Source organism: Corythoichthys intestinalis, chromosome 2 (assembly GCF_030265065.1).
Source record: "Corythoichthys intestinalis isolate RoL2023-P3 chromosome 2, ASM3026506v1, whole genome shotgun sequence".
NCBI lineage: Eukaryota > Metazoa > Chordata > Actinopteri > Syngnathiformes > Syngnathidae > Corythoichthys > Corythoichthys intestinalis.
Genome location: NC_080396.1, coordinates 43,875,182 through 43,896,997, shown reverse-complemented (window position 1 = coordinate 43,896,997; position 21,816 = coordinate 43,875,182). Strand labels below are relative to the sequence as shown.

Genomic DNA, 21,816 nt, shown 5'->3' with positions numbered 1-21,816 from the left:
CCAAACCTTTGTAAAAGTGGAATGTCCTCCTCATAAGACCTCATCGAACGTGCATGTTTAGCTTTGTAAAATGCGAGCAAAAACACGTTTGTCAGTGCATGGCGCTGTTCTTCATTACCTTTATTCCGCCACTTGTCCATAGGGCGAGTGGGGTCCTGTCTGACATCAATAGTTTGCTTAATTGCCACATGCTGTTTTTTTCGTGCTTTTCAAAGTTTGGATTGCTAAAATTCTTTGACCCAACATAAAATGCGCTGCTCTTATCAGCGACATTGGGATTCTCACGGCACATTTTGTCCCGCATTTCCGTGCGAGCATCATTTGCTTCTAGCCATGGTACCTCCTGCAGCCACTTTTCAGCAAAAGTCCTTTTTTTCGGTAGCTCCGGTGACGTCTCTGTTGTCTGTCTTTTGACGGGGGTGGGGGAACACGGAAATAATTACTCAGTGGGGCCTGCCTCTTCGACATTTTGAGAAGTTATTTTCTCGTGTCCGCCGCAAATACAGTGGTCAGCCATCGGTACGCAAAAGCGTATGGAAGCCGTTGAGGGCCAGAGCGTTGGTCAAAGTCCAGGATGCATGCGCGCATGCGGACCACTTATGTGCACCCCTGGTTATAAACTATCAATGAATAAATAATGTCGTTTATTTATTAATTATTTCATAATGAACTACTTTAAGGGCCCTGGGGTGTTCATGCAGCAGCCTGTGAGTGATTGATACGTACATGCAACTGTAGCATTTAGTAAAATGCAGTTTGAATATTGAGGATTCTGTGATTTTTAAGATTACATACCCAAGATCCGATGTTCGGGAATTCGCTGGTGTGGATACTGTTCCATGTCTCACATATGGTCTGCACAGCTGGTGGTAGGTTCTGCATAACATTCTGTCCTACAAGTGTTCAATTCAAAAGTTAGTGTGCAAATCAAAACACAAAGTGGAAACCACTGATCTAGTGAACATTTCCATACTAAATAATAGAGCTGGGCGGTAAACCGAAAATTTACCGTCACCGAAATTCTTCACGATGACCGACGTAATTCTGACCATGTCGGTAAATTCGGTAAATTAATAAAACAAGAAAATAGTCTTTTCATCCCGCTTTGACTCTGTGTTGTTCGTCTATGCTCATTCCCCTTTAAGAAAGCAGTGAATGTACTTACGTAGGGAGTCACGTGATCATCAGGAAGCCAATCAAACAGAAGCCCGGTAAGCTAACGCTAGCAGCTAATGCTACAAGCAAAACGTGATGGAGTGTGGCTTAAGGGAGGTTCGCCAAACTTTCACCCGACATTTAATAGACTCTTGGTGGCATCCAGACGGGCTTTCACCAGCTGTCCTCCCTTGTTCTCACAATTTCCGGAGATGGTGCTTTCAGTGCTTTCTACCGGTAGCCAGGCCACAGGCTAACGCTAGCAGCTAACGCTAGCGGCCGCTAGCGGCTAACGCTACAAATGAACGTGATGGAGTCGGATAGCGGCTCTAACCTTGTCGAAACGGCTGAATTTAATGAGTGGATTGGGCATGGACTGCATCTAGCAATTACTATGTCGCGTTATTTTGTATCTGACTGTGTGTGATTTCTCTGATAGCTTTTGTGATGGTAAAGCATTCAGCATAAAGCACAAATGGCCCCAGCTATTTTTCTGTATGTGTTTAATTCTGTGTCATTATTGCTATCATAAAATCTTAAGTGTTTCATTTGCAGAAGATCAATATAGCTTTAATGTGTGTCTGTCTGTCTGTCTGTCTGTTTGGGGGTTCATGTATGTGTGCATTTATTAAAAAATGCACTGGGGGTGGGGGGTGGGGGCTGAAACCATAAAGTAAACACTTGTATTGAATAATTATGTCACAGCAGCCATTAACAATAAATTGTCTTTTTGAAGTGTACTGTTCGAGCTGCAAGTCATTTGTGTTACAATGACATGTTTGCACAGGCATATCGATTTTGACAATGTACATTGTTCAAGCCATACACTCTGTTATAAATGCTCATACTTGAATTCTTATTGTTTACAATTCATTTGTATAAACCTAATGTCTAGACTGCATGTACATTTGTTAAATATATCAAATTGAATGCTGGTAACTAAATCAACAAGAAACTGTTAATCTGTATTTCATGCATTGATTCAGATTTTCAAATTATATAACAGTCCGCTTGGACGACTTTATCGTCATTTATCGTTATCGAGATAAATCTGCTCCATTTATCGTGATACATGTTTAAGGCCATATCGCCCACCCCTACTAAATAATACGGTACATACCCAACAAGTTGGCCTTGCAGCGGGTGGAGCCAATGGATAGCACAGCAGCATAACCTTGGAGTTTGGCATCTGACAGCTTGTTTTCTCCCTCCTCTGGGATGTTCATTAGTAGATAAGATCTAGGATGAAGGAAAGATTTCAATTTCTGATGCATAATAACAGTCAAATTGTTCAAAAAGATAACATTGATAGATTGGATGGATTAAGTTATGTATTCTTTTGTGCAACTAGATAAAATTACAAGCAGTCCCTGAAAGACACTCACTCACCTTGTAAAGGCTGTGTACATATCAGTTAGTTGTAACGTGGCAGACAACAGGTTCTTTGTGATTTCTGATGACTTTTGAGTGTCTGTCTCAACGGCAACCTTGGACAAATGTTCATCCAAGGACACTTGTACTTTGGAAATAACTGCATCCAGTGTATAGATGGCTTGTAGCGAAGGCAGCTGATCAAGTGGAACTATGACATTTGGGTCAATATTGGAGAACGTTGAAATCTGCATTTTAATAGTAAAACATAAAGGGCCCATAAACAATGTGTTCATATAATGAATGATAAAGATTGTGAACAGTACCTGTCTGGCAATGTACTCCTCTGCTAGTTCCACATCATATTTGACAGTGCTGCACTTTGCGGCTGTGATTTCAACCAAAGAGGCTGCTTGATCTGCTTTCATTCCCTGCTTCACTAAGTGGTCCTGTTAGCAAGGATATAGACATAGTTATGATGAAAAATTAGCCTAGCAAGCCAGCCTGATTTTTACCACATAAGACATACAATAATGAAAAATCTCTTCTAACATCGGAAAGATAAGGGCACTACCCATTACTTAAAGTCAACATACCCTAATCCATTTCACATAAATAGACACCCTAAGGCGTGAGGACCATCGCAGAGTATGTAGGATGTCACTCTCACTGGCGTCACCCAATCCAGACTTGAGCTGCTCCATGTAGACTTTAGAAGGTGGTAAAGCCCCTAAGATCCTCCACAGCACTAAGAAAAAGTACTGAAGAGAACAGGCCTCCTGTGTAAAGAAGGTATCAGTTATTTAGTTTTACTAATTTTTTAAATTATAATTCCATTCATTCATAAAATGATATCATAATAATTATTAATATAAACAAGTTCAAAAGGAACTACAAGAGTACATCAGTCTGGAAACATGAAAAGACATACATCCCTAAAATCTACCAGAAGTACAACTTTGTTGGCAAAGCCTACCGTCCCCGTCGTAAATAAAATGAATCTATCTTTCACATAGTTATGTGCAAAGGTGAAAGCACACTATAATAGGTTTGCACGACCCGCAAGACTTTTTGGCGACACACTACTGAAGCCGCTGCCCAGCTTAGCGTCAACGCGAGCTCAGAATAGTCTCGTCGGCCACAGCGGCGCTCATTCAAAGCTTGCCAATTGGACAAGTTGGAGGAAGCGTTAACACACCATTTGGTTGGTTTGCCAGTGATCCTCAAAAAAAGAAACCGAAGAAGATTCAACTAATCGGAAGTGCGGCCAAAGTTCCACATACGTGTGCAGGGGTGGAGGGTGGGTGCGGGTTAATGGGTAGAGGGAGAAATTGGTTCAGTCTGTTATACACAGGTAGAAAAGTTACAAAAGTACAAAACTGCTCATTTTAACCTCTGTTTTTTGGAAAAGGGCCAGACAACTTGTTAATGGTGAATGGAATATTTTCTTTGTGATTTTTTGGGAGCTGTTCTAAAGGATTCCCCTTCGTTGACAATGTCATATACAGTAGGTTAAAAAGGGTGAAAAACCATAATATGGGGTCTTTCAGACAAGTATGTACATTTTTGTTAGGATTAATTTTTTAAATTATTATTTTATATTGTATGAAATGTATTAAATTGAAGATCTGCTGGAATTTTTTTTTATACAAATCACATCAGGTGTTGAAGCGCAATCTTGTGCCTTCATTCCGCAAATATTTGGAGTTTGCGCTCACCACTGGAGTGATGGGCTTGGTCTCCTGTCTTCTTGCCGTGTCAAATTGAGAGCCTGCTGCCAGAAGTGAGATGAGACAAGTATAAAGTTCATCATATTTCACTGCTCCATTGAACAGCTTTGGAAACACCTAAAAAGATGAGAAAATTCAAATTCAAAAGCTCTGAAAAAATCAGCCTTGAGAAAAACACATCAGGTACAACAACGGCCTTACCTTGGCATCTAGTCTACTGATATCATCTTCAGAAGCCTCAGGGGATAAAACACAGTAGAATTTGGGCTGAACATTTGAATCTAGAAAAAAAGGGTGGTTGGGATCTATTATTAGTAGAGGTGTGCAAAATTTCCGATTCTTAGATTATTCGCGATTCGGCCGTGGAAGATTCGAGAACGATTCACAAACATCCAAATTCCGATTATTGAAATATGCGAAGCGGAAGGACACAACACTCAGCGCGCCGCGCGGTCTTCGGGACAGAACGGAGCGAGAGTAGCTAAACATCATGCTTCCCATTACCCGGCCCCTCGGGTAATGCCAATGCTCAACTCACGGCTCTAGCTCAACTCATGCAACGAGATAAAAAAACACAACAACATACTTGACTGCTGCCGAAAAACTGCTACAAGTACATCCATATAATGTTACGGTGGATATCATTTATATAGGACTAGATGCAATATAGATTTGGTAGTGTTAGCAGCACATCTACAAAAAGCTAGATACGGGCGTTATAAACGGCCGCCATCTTAAAGCAGTACACTTCCCTGCAAGGCTGTTGTAGCGAACCTTCCAAGCAAACCTAATTAACTTTTTATCTAAAATACTCCTAAATCGGTAAAATATTGACTTGAATCTATCTTTAAAATAGTTTTAAAACTTTCACATGTCGAAAGTAGACAAAAGGGAAATTATGGAATAACGGGAGCAATTTTAACAAATTTAACGGTTGATTCACAACATTAAATTAATTTAATGTAGTTTAAAGCTGCTGATACAGAATGCGGACTGGAGTTTTTTATTTAATGTTATTTTTGTATATTTGTTTACTGCTATATGTTAACTTGATACTGAAATAGTAGTGTGGTTTAGCCTGAGAGTATTTTTGAACGATTTTGGAACTAATGTACAAAACATAAAAAAAAAAAAAATAAAAAAATTAAAAAAAAAAAGGAGGGGGGTGCATCAATAATCGTTTTATAATCGAATCGGAGCCTCTGAATCGTAATCGTAATCGAATCGTCAGGTGCCCAGAGATTCCCAGCTCTAATTATTAGATCATTGTGGAACACCATTTTCTAAATGTAATCCAGCAGGCAGGAATGGTTGGCTGCTAATTGTAATTCATGCTTGTGTCCTGACTTTAATTCAGTCTTCTTGGACAGTGTGGCTTGTGAATAAATATATTTCGACTCCAGCACTTACTGGTTGGACAGTGCTTTGCCCAGTTTTCCTCCACCTCCTTAAAACCGTAGTAAAGAGGAAGACTGCTGCGCTTCCCGACCTCCTGAAGAGAACTTGGCCCGCTTGATGGGGGAGTGAGGAGATTGTACTGGACCTTGTAATAAACAATAATATTAGAAGCTAAATATCTTACTATGTGCCGCAGATCTTCTCATTTTCCAAGAGAAAATTTCATAAGAATGGTCTTGTTTAAGTAGTCAAGGAAATCTAACACTATGAATATGCAAGGCGATTAGATATACAGTACGCAATACATGATCTACCTGCTCAAAAAGGTACATGGGGGCCTTTGAGTAGTGTCGCAGAAGGTAGTCAAAAACCAACAGTAGGCGAGCCAAGTTGAGGGGCACAGCCTTCAGCTGGCTCTCTCTGCTCAGTGCCACATCAGTGATTGCCTGAGTGACCAAAGTAAGTACTGTCTTTCTGCCACGTTCTGACAGGTTGTGGAAAAGTAGCAGCATGAGTTGAAGGTGCTCCACATTAAGGTCATCCTCCCCGTGAACAGCTCCTTGAACAGTGTGTTGCTTCAGTGTTCCCAAAAATCTAGAAATGGGAGAGAGAAGATGATCAAACTGACATCAGTGCATTTCATTAAATTGTTTTTTAGTGATGAGACTGAGGTCACACTTAATTCTTCATCGGGAAAGTGACTATTTTTGATAAGTTGAAAAAATAAATATAATGTAACCCCATAGAGCTGCCGTCCACATTGGTGGGCATCACTTTTTGGCTTATGTAGGGCACAATATTAACATTTTGTATGCAAGTGAGGCGCATATGACCCAAAATGTGATGGCAGCATAGGTCGGTGCGAGGTCTCAATTTTAATTACCTACACCAGTAGGTGAAACCTACATAAGGCGGAGGCCTTCAGTTCCGTATGACGGTCTGTCTGTATGTTTGTGTTCAAGATAGCCCCTTAATTTGTTCTTGGTTTATTACTAAACTTGTATGTATTGTTTGTAATATGAAATGGTACAGGTGATTAAATTTTGGAGTGACGAGGGCAAAGGTCAGAAAGAGAATTTCACGTTAATTTGAATTAGCCTATTTAACTCAAATTTCGAAGGTAGGTGATATTTTGTACTTTGATAATTTTTTTTTTTTTTTATTGTCTGCTGGGTGGAGTTGCCACTTTACCAAATCTGGTATTGCTTTGAATTTGGCTGCTTAGGCGGAAATCTGCGCTCTCAGAGTGCCCCTCTAGTTATATATTGTAATTGATTTTAATTTGATTACATTATTATTATTTTTTTGTATTTTCTATGAATGAATAAAATTATAAATCAATATAATTTAAAACTAAAAAATTGAAATGATTAAAAACAGAAATAGTCTGGTTATGGCCTCCAATAACATTCTTTTTCTTTCTCCATAATACTGTATATAAATGAGTGCTTTATAGAAAAGGTTAAAGAGAACATAGCAACATTAGCAATACCTCTCCCAGACTTTCATACACTCAGGCACATCTGGCTCTCCCTGCCCAGAGGCTTTGTGCTGCCAGATGAGGAGAAGCCTGGAGAGGACTGAAAGTGACTGAGGGTGAATGTATAAAGGCCATGGACCCTCTGAAAAGGGTGCAACACCAAGTTGCTGAAGAAGGGTGTTCTGAGAAAAAAAAGATAATGGTAAGACTTAATTTGCGCTGAAGTAAGTTATGGTCCAAAAATATAATGGCAGAGTAAAGTGTGGGTGAAAAAAATGTTATAAAATAATTGAGGATTGTATTTCTCTTACTTGCAGGGATGGGGATGGTAGATCTGATGTTACCAGGGTGTGGTTGAAGTGATACAGAGCCAATGAAAAGGCTTCATCTGAGGACCCTGAAGGGAAATATTAACTGTTGTAGAGCAAAAACCAGAGCAAAACAGGAGGAACTCAAGTTCAGAGCGGCACTTTTGAAGCAAACCTTTTACGTCTTTGTCCACATCTTTGATGATGCTAGCCAATGTTGCCATGTGTTGCTCTGTTAGAGATACACTTAGGTAGTTGCGTATGAAGTTGTTCCTGGACTTGAGCATGGAGGTGGTGATGAAGTTCAAAATGCTTGAGGCCAAACTAAGGAACTGAAAAAACAAAATAATGGAAACTTTAAAATGATGAAGTTTCACTGTGAAGTAACATTCAATTTTTAAAAAAAAAATCTCACAAGTTCTGGATCTTTACGACCCGCCAAAATGTTGCCATTCTCGCTTGGATTCTGCTTATTGGGGCTCTTTAGTCTGGGAGAGGTTTCCAGTGGAGGAGGTGGGGGAGGCGGTGGGGGGGCTACTTTGTCTTTGGTGGGTGAAATAGTTTCTTCAAACCATAGTCCGAGGATTGGTTCACTGTCATCATCTGAAACGGAAAACAAGTGTCTTGTGACAATTTTGTACAGAGGTGTCACAGAGTTTCCTGAGAACGTCCAAGTGTTTATGGAGTGGTTGGCGGAGTCAAACTTTGGACTACCTGGTGACGCCTACAACACTGTAAGTGGTGGACAAGAAAATGTAAAAAGTGAACATTTATTGGTGAATATCCACTTAAAGAGGAAGTAGTATGAAACTGGCCTGATGAAAATAATTTGCTTCCAACGTTTGAATTCAAACACTTTCGGGAAAGGATAATTGTTATGATTCATAAACTAGCCCACCAAAATATACTTTCACAAAGATCAGAGAACAGGACAAATGTTTGGACACTTTTTCATTGAATGTGTTTCTTTTCATGATTATTTAAATAGTAGATTCTCATTTAAGGCATCGAAACTATAAAGTGCTAGAACGAAACTGGCACGCCTGAGGCCAGACCCATGAAAGGAAGACCAAGAGGCACCTCTGCTTCTGAGCAGTGTTGTTTTCGCCAACGATGCCGATACCGAAAACATTTTTGCTGATATTTTATTCATGACAAAGACGTGACGAGCTTAAAAATGTCTTGGATGACCACGCGTACCAAAATGAGACGATTGACAGTAATCGTCTGACGAGACGACATGCGACATAGTTTCTGTCATTTGCTCACAATGAATGACATTTGCTTAATGTAAGTGTAGTTAGTCAGCCTTCATTACTACCCTCACCAGTGACTGGCGATTAACTTATTAACTACCAAAGCTGTATAAAAATGTTGAAAGACAGGAAGAGTATAAACAAACTTTCTCATCTTTTTTTGGTAGTATTTGCAGTACAGTCTTTATGAATATTGGAAAACCATTTCAAGTAATAACCTCTTGAAGATCGTCGAGAGAATGCAGTTTGTCCAAAGCAGTAATCATAGCAAAGGGTGGCTTTTTTGAAGAAACTAAAATGTAAACATTTTTTTTCCAGATATCTAACTTTTTTATGAAGTACATAACTCCACTTGTTCATTCATAGTTTTGATTCCTTCAGTTAGAATGTACAATGTAAATCGTAAGGAGAATAAAGAAAACACATTGAATGAGATGGTGGGTCCAAACTTTTGGCCATTACAGAAGTGTACATCCACATATTCCCACATAAAAACAAAAACCTATTCAGGCCAAAGATTTATACACTATTGTGAAACAGAAAAGTGTAACCGAATGCAACACCTATGCACTGTTGTAGACCAGTTGAGGAGGAATTAGTAGCAACATGTCTGTGGCATTATGAATTACACAGCAGTATATTCTAGATAATTCTAACATCTAATTATTCCAAACCTAAAATATACATGACTACTTTCAAGATACATCAACAGCAGAAAATATTTATACTTAATCACTCGGTACTAGGGGTGTAGGAATATATGAATTTCATTAAGAATCGCAAGTTTTAGCATTGGAGATTTGAAATCAATTCCAATCCTGAGAGACAAAAAAATCAGAATTTTTAAAATACTAATCTGTTTTACCTTGCTGAGGACTATGCATTAACCTGGCTTCAGCCTGCCAGCTTTCATACGGCAGGTTAATGAGATAGCACAACAATCAGCAACAATGCTTCAGCCAGTACATAGTCCATCACCAGCATCAGGCAGGAGTTGTGCACACTGCTTCATTAAAAGCCACATTGCAAGTGCATTTTGGGTTCTACAATCTCCGAGGAAAAATAGGGCTCAACTAGACTGTATTCGATTGTATTCAAGGAGCGCAAAATGTGAATGAAGTATTTTAGTGACTTAACAAATGGCCAAACAGGAGACTAATTGCCAAAAATGTGGGTTTTAGATTTATGAAAACGTTGAAAACAAAACATGGTCATTATATCTCAGTCCGATTTGAGCAATGAAGCCGTTCTGCAACTTTACGATATTTCAAAGAAAAAGTGAAAGCAGTAAAATACTCCTGACATTGATCGACTCTTGTTGTACAGAAAAATGTGATTCCTGAATAGAGGGATTTCTCGGGTTACAATGTTCTCAACCAACGACGTTTCAACTTTACGATGCCAGTGCCTCGTCCGCCATTAAGCCCCCTGCACCATAGTTCCTGCTTAGCCAGTGCATAGAGCTTGTACGTGATTGTTCGTTGAGAGTTATCTTTGCACTCCTTTTTTCACATTATGGCCTCAAAGAAGGAAGCTGGGTCTTCTAGATTAAGACAAAAGAATAGCATTTATCATGGAAACGAATCTTAACACCATAACAAGAACAGAGAAAGCGAGACACTGACACACATCGGTAAAGATATGCTGTGTTCAGACCAAAGTTAAACCGTTGAGCGAAAACGCATTGCTGGTCGCCAAATGCAGTTTTGTGTTCACACAGACCTTAAGTTGCCGACAGTCAGTGTTAAAAGGCTTCCAGTTCACATAACCTAAAAATGAGGACAGTAATGTAATGAATCGGGCTGTATGTATGCCTCAGTTTGCAATGTTGATTTGTTAAGTTCTATGTATTCTGGGCTCGCCCTAAAAACACCGTATGTCTGACTGGAGGGAGAGAGGGAGGGACGGACGAGTTGGCCGTTTTGGTTTCGTTTTCAATTTGTATTCTGCGCTTTCGGTTGAAAATAAACCATTATAAACCCTAAACGGAAATTCAGCTTAGTTCACCCGTGTAGGAACCGAAGTCGGTCGTAACTTGAGGATTCTCTGTAGTTGTACTACACATTAATTTGCGTTGACTAATAGTGGTTGCGCATGACACAGTTTAAAAGTTAATACAGTGGCACCTCTACTTACGAAATTAATTGGTTCTAGAGGTAGTTTCGTAACTTAAAAGGTCTGTAATAAGAGACGCGTTTTCCATGTAAATGCCCTAATCCGTTCCAAGCCCCCCAAAATTCAGACATAAATCTTTTATAAAGCATAAAAATGCATCAAAACATGTAACAAATACATGTCACAATTAGATTATTGCACAATGAGCATAAAATCGGAGTTGTGCATAATGTAAAAAAAAAACAAAAACAAAGAATAAAAGTTAATACACTCATGTAAAGCTGTCGGAACACGAGAGGCGAATGAAGAGGACGCTGGGATACACACAGACACATACAGTGGGGAGAACAAGTATTTGATAGACTGCCAATGGGAAAACCCATTGGTAGTGTATCAAATACTTGTTCTCCCCACTGTACAGTTGAGGTCCCTTTTAATTGGATGCCAGGAATGCTAAGCAATAGCCAATAGCAGAGCACCTACAAGTATGTTACGTTTAGTAAACTCTGGGAGCTGCGAGTACCAGCCATACTGTATTTTTGCCTTTCGTATCCAGAAATTTCTTTCGTATTTTCCCATTAAGGCGTGTCTTAACCTGACAAATCTGTATGTAGAAGGGTTTGTAACTACCACTGTATTCTGTAAATTCAGCTAACATTTGAAACATGGTTGAGATGGCACTTCATGTTTTTGCACTGAAATAAATATTCTTGGCAGAAGCCAAAACCCGAAATTGAGGTAGCCAAAGCCCAAAACAAATCAAAATACTATATTTTCTGCACTACATGGCGCATTGGAGTAGAAGGTGCACGTTCAATGAGTGGCTTATTTTAACACTGTTTTCATATATAGGGCACACCGCACTATAAGGCGCAGTAGTAGTAGTGGTTGTGATAGCAGTATGCATCCACTAGATGGAGCTGCGCTAAACGGAATGTCATGCCATGATTAGTGCTGCAACGATTATTTGATTCACTCGAGTAAATCGATTAGAAAAAAGCTTTGAATCAAATTTAGTTGCTTCTAGAATTCGTTTAATCAGAGTGGTGCTGTAATGGTTTGTTTGAAAGTGTTTGCATTTAGTTTTAATGATTTGGGTGGAAACACTCCTTTAGTGGCAACAGTGAATATGACATAACTTGTCTAATGGCTGAATCCAGCTGCTCCACTGTTAAGCCAAACATAAAATTGTAAGTTTTTGTTTGAGCTTATATGTTTGTTTATGCATTCGTAATTTAGTTTAGAAGTATATTTAGAATTCTTTTATGGGAATATGTGAACGATTTGTTAAGAGTTTAAAAAAAAAAAAAAAAAGTTAGCATTTTATAGCCTTAAAGCTAGCGGACGTCTGCCTGCAAATTAGCCAATTGTTCTTTTGTTGTACTTACATCCTCATTTAAAACCTTTTTTTTACACCGTTTGCGCCTATGCTCAGGTATTCTAATTTTTGAATGAAAGAGCAATTCTGCATAGTTTGAAGAAACACTCAGGAATTTCATTTTGTATTCGCATTTAATGCTCATTTTAAAGTGCAATCTTGGCAAGCCAAAATAAATATCATTGCAAGCATAAAAACCTGTTTCTTTCCCTTTACATCTAAAATTTATGCTGCAAGGCATTAAAGGTTTGTAATCCGATAACTTGATTATTCGAACTAATAGATTAATCGATTACTTAAATATTCAACCCATGATTAACCAATATTGATCCATATGTATGGGTATGGCGCATCGGATTATAAGGTGAACGGTCGGCTTTTGAGGAAATTGAAGGCGTTTTGGTGCATTTTTATAAGGCAAACGGTCAGCTTTTGAAGAAATTGAAGGCATTTAGGTGCATTTTATAGTATGGAAAATAAGGTACCTCAATTTCTTATTTGAAAAAAATTCTTTGGCCAAATAATTTTGTGCAGTTTTCCAAAATTCCACAAATGTATTCTCCCATGTTGATTCTTTAGTGATGTGTTTGTGTATTTCTTTCACTTGACCAACCAACCAATCAACCAAATTGAGTTAGTAGGGCTGGAGGACCTCTTTTGGTGACCCGTTTACCCAAGAACTTTTGTCATAACTTTATGTGACATGACAAGAAGTGGGTTTCCTAAATGTGCGGAATTTGGTAACTGATGATAATCTAAAAACAAGATGGCCACAATCCAAGCAAAAATTGGGATCTCTTACATAAATTGCAAGGTGATGAGACTGAACCCCAAATAATACACAATGAACTATCCACTTTACACACAGACTATATGTCTTGGCAGTGATATTTACTCTATCCTTTATTTGGAGAGCATTTGATATGAAAAGGAGAAATACCTCAGAAATCACCTATTACACCTCTCAGTGCTCTCAAAAACATAGTTCTAGCTCATTCAAAATTTATAGCTTTAAGTAGATATTCACATTTGCATGCAACATAGAAAAAAATTTAACTTGTCAGCTGTCAGTGAGACGCACCATAGTATGCTTAAGTGCACAGTACAAGCAAAACCTGAATTTGTTTCATTCCAGAATAATACCACTGATTTGAGGTGGGTTCTACATTATTTTGATCATTTCAGTAATTTGGACATGAATGACCCATTATGAAATGTGCAATTTAAAAAAATATCAGGACCAAAAAATTAAAAGGTAAATGGGTAAAATGTTCGCACAGATTTCATAAGGAAATATTCCTTTGCATAACAATCGGGCTCTCGCACCAGTTGGTGCTCTGGCCCTAACAAGGGAAATGTTATTATTCAAACGCTGAACAGTCTAAACTTACCTTTAACGGCATTAACAATAGTGACCGTACAGTGCAAAGCCGGACTAAGAAAGGTAGAAAAATAGTCCCCCCCCCCTATCAGGTAAAGGACCCACATATTTAGACCACTGGTATTATCCTTTGAAGCACAATGAACCACAGCTGAACCTCTTTGACAAAAAAATCTCATTTAAAATCGGCCAATTATCACAAAAGGCACCTTGCTTAGAACTGATATTTTGCCAAAGTTCCTTCCTCTGTGGCTCTTTTCTTAGCTGCTGTAGCTCATAGCCTACAGAAGTGAGACATACAATAACAATGAATGTAGGACAGTGAAGTGTACACAAGTCTTTAGACCTGAGGACAGAAATCTGCTGACCTGAGACACAAGCTGCACTTGTCTTCTCCTGTCTTCTCTCTGCTGAGATAGTAGACACTGTCAACTGCACTATCATATAGGGTAACTGGACAAAAATGTTAATGACATTTTTGTGAGTGTGCTGCATGTGTTCTTCCTTCTCACTGCTCTAATCTGATCTATCCAGAGATGTGGATTACAGTTTTTTCCCCCCCAAGCAACTCCATACACTGACACTAGCACAAATACCTAACTCACCTGAGGGTCCCCCGCCCCTAAAAGCTGTTGTGGAGATGAGACTTATTAGCTAGTTTGGAGAAAGACAGACAGTACTCTGAACTTTTAAGCAACTGTCTAGTTGGTATGTACAATATTATATCAGTTCCCAAGTTCGATGATGCTGTATTTTATTTGTAATAGGACTTTAAATGCCAACATTCAAGCAAAATTACAGACTGGAGAAGCACTACATTAGAGATGTAGACTAGCCCTCATCTTTGAATAGCTGAATGCTAATGCACTAAACATGTTTGAACTATTTGTAGCAACTATCAATACTTACTTCGACACAAAAATTATACTTAAATCAAATTCATTCATTTTGGACATTATTTAGAAACAAACTATATATGAGCCGTTCCACCGCAAGCAGACACTTATCACAGTGTGTCAAAGTAATCTGTAATGCCAGGCGATCGACATCTATCACAATTACATTTTTCTCCATCCAATCATTTTCACTTTTATATTTCACATGGTTTTGTTCTTTTTCTTTTTTGGGGGGGACTGGACCCAAAATTACAAACACACAACATGCAAACAAACAACATACAAGTCAACTAGAAATATATATGTATTTTTAAATCCACAAAAATCTCTAGATCTATCATATTTGGGGGCTGTTGCTGAAGACCACTGGGTTTAAGCTACCTTCAAAGATTTTTTATTGAATTGAGGTCTGGACACTGGCTAGGTGTGCCATGCTTCTTACAGAGCAACACCTTGGTTATCCTGGCTGTGTACTTAGGGTCATTGTCATGTTGAAGACCAAGCCACGCCCCGTCTTCAATGTTCTGACTGTGGGGGAAAAGGTTGTTACAGAAAATATGGTAAAACATGGCTCCATTCATCCTCTCCTTAATGCAGTGCAGTCGCCCTGTCCCGTTTGCAGAAAACCACAACTAAACATGATGTTTCTACCCTCATGTTTCACAGTAGGGATGGTGTTGTTGGGTTGGAACCCATCCTTTTTTTGCCACCAACATGGCAAGTGGACTTCAATTAAACTAAATTATAAGATATGCTGCATCTATATATACAGTGGGGAGAACAAGTATTTGATACACTGCCAATGGGTTTTCCCGTTGACTGTGTATCAAATACTTGTTCTCCCCACTGTACATATACATATAAATACACATACAGTGGGGACAACAAGTATTTGATACACTGCCAATGGGAAAAGCCATTGGCAGTGTATCAAATACTTGTTCTCCCCACTGTATATATAGTTAAAAAAGTATGTTTAGAGTTAAAAATACATTTAATATGATTACAAATTTCTCTATATGTATTTATGCCCCTGCTGCTGAAAAAAATCTGAAACACTGTACACACACGCGCACCGCCCCACACCGTCTATTATAAGTTGAAAAACCTATTCATGTTCTTCACTGTATATGAACAACACACATAACGAAAAAGAAGATTGTTCAACAAGCTTAATCCATAACTGTTAAACTGCACTCAGGTCAATTAACGTCATTGCCTGTCTTCTTAATATCTGACACGCTTGTGAACGTTTCACAAACACATGCCTTGCACACAGAACTCCCCCTGGCACCTTCATGACTGAGTTATCAAGTCCATTAATAAAGAGTCTTTATAGACTGAAAAGTTCACTATGCATACACATCACACAATTGCACATCTACTGTACTATTGACTAATAGTACTATTTTTTTTAAGTAAGTTATTTGACTTTTTCCCCTAAATCCCAACATTATGCATTAGAATCATTGTCAAGCCATCATACTATTTGTTTCATATCTTGGCCTTAGCTGTGATGCTCCAACTTGCTTCATTAACTTTGTTCTACTGAAGGTTAAGAGGAAACATGGAGGTGGGGGGACAGAATGAATAACACAGGCGAAGCCCCCGGAACGGACAATTGCACACAAGAGAAAATATGGATTACCGTAATTTCCCGAATATAACGCACACTTTTCCACCCCAGAATCAACTTGTAAAATCATGGTGCGCATTATACACGGTACAGGGATGGAGACCAAAAAAAAAAAAAAAAAAAAAATATATATATATATATATAAAAGACCGATTGTTTTTTTTTTTTTTTTGACACGGTCATGTTGTGTTGAAGAAAACGTATGCGGCGATCCGTTGCCAACCATTACGGTACATGACGTCACCATTTTGTTTCGGTAATACTTCACCCTGATTGGTCGAATGATTTCGTCTGTGTTAAATTCAGCTTTTTTTCCACTTTTCATAAAGCACAGAATTTAGTTTCTTGAACTCATTTGAGTCAACGTTAATTGCAACTCGACAACTTGGACCATAACAAACGTAACACAAATAGACTTCCTGTGTCCGTCAACTATATCTGTCCCTCGGGAAACTCACACCCAAATAACAATAGTTTCTCTTGTTACAATCTACAGCGATGTGCTATTTCTGATTTCTGACAGTCCTCACATTTATTTTACCGTATCAATCCATGGAAGAAACATTTATTCATCATGATGAAACGAACAAGTTATACAGCAGCCTTTAAAAGAAAAGTCACATCTGTTTTGTTTTCTCCTGGATTCTGGTAAGTTGGAGAAGTTGTCAGATCATAATATTACCGTACATATTGTCAGTTTACGGTAATGTTTTGAACTACCAATGTGCTATGCTTGTGCTGTGTTTCACCAGTCAGTAAAATGACATTTCTGTATCTGTAGACAAGTTCTGTTTTCTTGCATTCTTCTATTTATTGGTGCTAAAATTAGGGTGCGCGTTATACACGGGTACAATAATTTTCCCTAAATTTTACAAGTAAATTTGGGGTGCGCGTTATACACGGGTGCACTTTATATTCGGGAAATTACAGTAATTACTTTTGCAGTGAGGGGCCATGTATTATTTCTTCAGAATTTTTTTTTTTTTGAGATAAAGAATATCAGACGCTAGTTCCAGAAGCGGTAATATAGCACAGAATATAAACCAAGCAGAAATTCTGAGATACCCAAGTTCTTCTCACATAATTTTCTATTACAACAGTCCTGCAGTCTGCTTAAGTATATTGATGAAACTTATTCCGCTCCTGTACACATTTTCAACGCATGGTTGCTGATGTCTTTTGAAAGGAAAACATGTCCGAACAACTTCTGTGATCTTTCAAGATTTTTTGTTTAATTTCCTCATATTTGAATGAGGAGGGGGATTGATTTCCCATTAATTGACTGCCAATTGTAATCGTATTTCAAATATCTGCCGATGTAGAGAGCTCGTCATAAATACAAGGACAGTGAAAATCTGGTATCTAAACTGTGAAACAAGTGTCTACCTTCGGTGGAATGGCTCACAAATCATCAGTTGAAATTGCTGCAACAACTGTACTACTACAAATATCACGAAATACAATGTATGGCAGTGATATAAAATAACTTGCATAATAAATGTTTATATGCATGTCTCTATTACGTCATCTATTCAATTAGAGTAGGTAAAAATTTTTGAGCATAGATTATTGTCAAAGGTGTACAGGACACTGAGCAAAGGCGTGGTCTTTTCTTGTTTTCAAACCTGCAATGTCATTTACCGAACGATGTGCTCAGGGGTTCCTGAGGCAATAAGCAAAATTTACCTTGGCTGCTGTCCTCTTCAGTGCTGCTGAAGTCATCCTCATAGTAGGTGTTTGAATCAGTGGACGCACTGGCATCACTGCTGACTGAGCCTTTTCTCTGGCGTTGGAGAACACATGCCTGATGGAAGCAAAGTGGAATCAACCTCATAAATCAGTCAAGAAGGAAAACAGGTAGCCTAACGGTTCCCCAGGACTACTTTTTTTCCATGCAACTTTTGACCTTCATTGTCTATCCAGTCAAAAGCATCTTTCTTTAAGCCACGATGACAAAAATAAGAGTTAGGAAATTGAGAAGAATCATTGACACTACCTTTTTGTAGGCAGTGGACAGAAGCGTGAAAAGAAGGTTGGTCAGCGGTACAGAGTCAATGAGTCTTTGGACCCTCTGGATGGAAGTGCTTTGTGCCATGATGTTGAGCTCAGCAGGTGGACCATCACTTGCCCAACCCTGCAGGGCATTAAAGCAATGGCTAATGAACTGGTGTTCACCATTCATATTCATGACAAGAATACCTAAGCAACTTACCCTGTGCAGGGCCTCAACTTGCAGATCTTGGAAAAGTGATGTTAAAAGCTTAATGGCGTGGTTGGCCAAGATAACCGACAAAACTCCAAATCCTTGGTGTCTTCAACAAAAAGTATAAGAAACAGTACCATAATTTTAGATAATCGCAATGGCAATTTAAAATGATTTTGGCCACTTTTCTTGAGATCACATGGCAATAAGTCTATAAAACTTAGAACCAATTATGTTTTTATGTGTGCATAATTGATTCTTAAGAATGAAGTTCTACCAACAGAACTGAGACAATTTTTTATAAAATCAGTAGAAATTAACTACAGGGAGTCCTCGAGTTACGACCAAGTTCCGTTTCTATGCTGGCGATGTAACCCGAATTTCTGGGTAAGTTGGATTTCACTGTTAAAGTCGAACTTAACGTCAAAATACTGAGTATAAAAAAAAGTAAAACACATTAAAATAAACAAACAAGATGCTGTACTTACCATTATTGCTGAGAGGTGAGTGGAGAGTTAGGGTTTTCAATGGTTAATTTGCAACTGAAAGCATGGAACACGACTACGAAAGCACTCGCCAACTCCTCTACCCTTGCTTATCTCCCTCATCGCAGACACGCACTGCGTTTAGGGACAGCCCACAAAACACAGAACTCAACACATAACCATTCCAACCTGAAGCATACAATTCATGCACCCTGACGAGTTACATTACTTTCCTTTTTTTTAAGTTATGTGAACCTGAAGTTGTTTGACTGTCTGTGACCTAAGGTCTGCGTGAACACAAAGCGGCATTTGACGATGAGCAAGGTGTTTTCACGCTACAGTTTAACTTTGGTCTGAACACAGCATATCCTTTACTGATGTGGGTCAGTGTGTCTCTCCTGACTTCGTTCTTTTTATGATGTTACGCTTTGTTTTCGGGGTAATTGCTATTCATTCGGCTGATCCTAGAAGACCCAGCTTTCTTCCTAGTGGTCACGTGGGGGAAAAAAAGAATGAGGCGGAAAAGTCCAAGATACTCCCGGCACACAAACACAGACAAGCACTATGACCTGGCTAACCAGAAAATATGGTGCAGAGGACTTGATGGCGGAAGAGGCACGGGCATCATAAAATCGAAACGTCATATGTCGGGGACATCGGACCCAGAGAACTCCCTGTATTCTGAAATAATTCCTAGTAATAATTTAGTGTTGACTGCTTATAGTTCCATCACCCTATTTCCACTAAAAACCAAAGAGGATTTAGCCAAAGAAATATGTATGATGAAATAACATTTACCCTTTGCCTGGACCCAACTTCGGTGACCCGGCACCATCCTTGGTGCGGGCAGCAATATCTCGGACACGCAACGCAGCCAAAGGATCTTTCTCTTTGCCTTTATCTGCCAGGGCCGTGGGGCTCAGGTTGAGAATCAAGTATAGGCTGTTTAAAAGGCACCATGCACCAAGTAGCTGGAAATTCTGATAATGCTACAAAACACAATACCAAACAATTATTGTGCAACATAGAACAACCATATCATACTTTACATAAGCAGCACTGGATCAACAAGAAATGGCCTGGTTCTCACCTCTCCACCTGCTCGGCGAGAATTGCTGATCGCTTGGCCAATCATTTCATAGATTTCCAACTGTTACAAAAGCATTACAGTACACAAATTTAAGTCAAATTAACAACTTAAGTCCAACAAAGCCTGACTTGTTGCTAAGATATGAGAGTCACAAACATTGTAGTAATAAAACTCACACATTTTTGGACTATTGTTGCAGCGTCGTTTTCATAGTCCTCCTCTTTGGTTCCGGTGGAGGCTGAGCGAAGTTGCAAGCCACTTCCTACTTGTAAAATTGCCATGCATGTGGCCACACTAACACCTAGAGATAAAAAGATTTTTTCTCTTTTATCATCAACAAATCATACACTAACTGACAGCAATAGTAGTGCAAATGCTTTTGACAGCGTTAGGACAGGAATGCGCCAAACAACAAATTGAATTTATAATACACTCCTGTGACACAAATTTGACTTTGGTGATTGAGCGCCATTTCTGGACATTTAGCCACATTACAATGTGACATCGGCTAACACAACACACACACAGTCCTATTCAAGATTATCTTAATTTTGGAATGAAAAAAAAAAACATGGTTTTCAAGAAATGGTTAAAAGTCATTTGCAATGCCTATGTTTCATTAATGTAAACATTATGAGGAGTCTTTGGAAAAGGTGCTCCCCAGTAAGATGTACCTTAACCCAAAATGTCTGAAAAGCCTTCCTTCAACCCTTGCTGGGAAAGTGACTATTTTCGTTAATGATATGAAAAAAAAACTTGCCATTCACAACAGACTGCCAAGTCATATAAACTGCGAGGACTGCCTGAGAATACTAATACTAATCTTTTAGTGCCACTGACAGCGCTAGATGTTCACTCCATTTTGACATTCACTACAAACCTCTCCCAGTCAAAAATGGATTGGACGTCTAACGCCATTAATAGCAGCCGAAGAGTGCCCGACAAAAGGTTTAAAATACATTGTATTTTTAATAAAACCAGGGTTAATCATTGAAATAAAAAATTTACTCATAAAAAAATTATCTGCCTACCAGCATAGAGACAACTCAAAGCCAGGACAGTCATATCCAGTAATCTGCCTGGTGTCAGTGGCTCCAGCACAGGCAAAGAGAGTGTGTCCAAAGCCATAGTTACGTCAATCACAAGCGAATGAAATCTGGGGATAGTTAAAGTAGAACAAGTTCATTACTTATTCATATCAGACAGAAATTGGCAGACAATATTGCCCATGATAAATGCACAAAAGTAACATACCCATTGCGGACCGCTGTGGCATCAGCAACTGTAGCAGGCATAATGAAGAAAGAGTTTGCTGACACGGCATCTTGGAAACGGTTAATGTAACGTAGAAAGTAGGGCAGGTTGAGACATACTCGCAGTAACTTCTCAGACCCACCTGAGGAAAAAAAAAAAAGGGGGGGAACCCCTTACAGTTTGCACTTAAGTGGGCTACCAGAGGTCGTTTTAGTTTCCACAGAACTGACTCAAACATTGATTTTTTCGTCAACCATGGCAACGAAAATATTTCGTCGACTAGAATTTTTTTTAATGACGAGGTGATGAGCTAAAAACGTGTTTTGGGAGACTATGACATAACGAGGTAAATGCCAATTTTCATCTGACAAGACGAGTACACCCGTCATGTTCTCAATGTGTGACATTTTATTTTATGTTGAGTTAGCCTGCATCGTAATGTGACATGCTCCGCCCCTCTCCCTCGCCACACTCACTCACTCACTGGTGTCTTCTCCAGGCTCTTGCTTGCATGTTGTGAAAAACATGGCAAGATTTTTTTCTTGGCAAGAGAGAATATGCAATGTTGCTTTAGCCTTTTAAGGTCTGTGCTGAGTGAGCATCACAAACTAAATGTAACGAGCGGGCGAGCATAGTCATAAACTCTCTTTTTTTTTCTTTAAACATACAATTCAGGGCAA

At 38.9% G+C, this 21,816-nt stretch overlaps 1 protein-coding gene across 9 annotated transcripts in view; it reads right to left on the bottom strand.

Annotated features, from left to right (window-relative positions):
* Positions 1-21,816, bottom strand: part of ubr4 (ubiquitin protein ligase E3 component n-recognin 4) — an 80,881-nt gene that overhangs the window by 50,514 nt on the left and 8,551 nt on the right. For 3 of the 9 annotated variants that reach the window (XM_057822837.1, XM_057822860.1, XM_057822870.1), the window contains exons 7-27: positions 21,137-21,278; positions 20,914-21,038; positions 20,059-20,183; positions 19,883-19,942; positions 19,591-19,781; positions 18,101-18,416; positions 17,791-17,908; positions 13,941-13,982; positions 7,858-8,045; positions 7,618-7,774; positions 7,446-7,531; positions 7,147-7,316; positions 5,969-6,248; positions 5,667-5,799; positions 4,458-4,537; positions 4,245-4,373; positions 3,123-3,305; positions 2,853-2,975; positions 2,545-2,774; positions 2,276-2,394; positions 796-893 (exon numbers count right to left, since the gene is read on the bottom strand). In XM_057822837.1, coding sequence (XP_057678820.1) covers positions 796-893; positions 2,276-2,394; positions 2,545-2,774; positions 2,853-2,975; positions 3,123-3,305; positions 4,245-4,373; positions 4,458-4,537; positions 5,667-5,799; positions 5,969-6,248; positions 7,147-7,316; positions 7,446-7,531; positions 7,618-7,774; positions 7,858-8,045; positions 13,941-13,982; positions 17,791-17,908; positions 18,101-18,416; positions 19,591-19,781; positions 19,883-19,942; positions 20,059-20,183; positions 20,914-21,038; positions 21,137-21,278 — 3,095 coding nt within the window. Of the gene's footprint in view, positions 1-795; positions 894-2,275; positions 2,395-2,544; positions 2,775-2,852; positions 2,976-3,122; positions 3,306-4,244; positions 4,374-4,457; positions 4,538-5,666; positions 5,800-5,968; positions 6,249-7,146; positions 7,317-7,445; positions 7,532-7,617; positions 7,775-7,857; positions 8,046-13,781; positions 13,854-13,940; positions 13,983-17,790; positions 17,909-18,100; positions 18,417-19,590; positions 19,782-19,882; positions 19,943-20,058; positions 20,184-20,913; positions 21,039-21,136; positions 21,279-21,816 lie in introns of all 9 variants that reach the window. The other 6 variants (XM_057822897.1, XM_057822904.1, XM_057822845.1 and 3 more) reach the window with 5 other exon arrangements.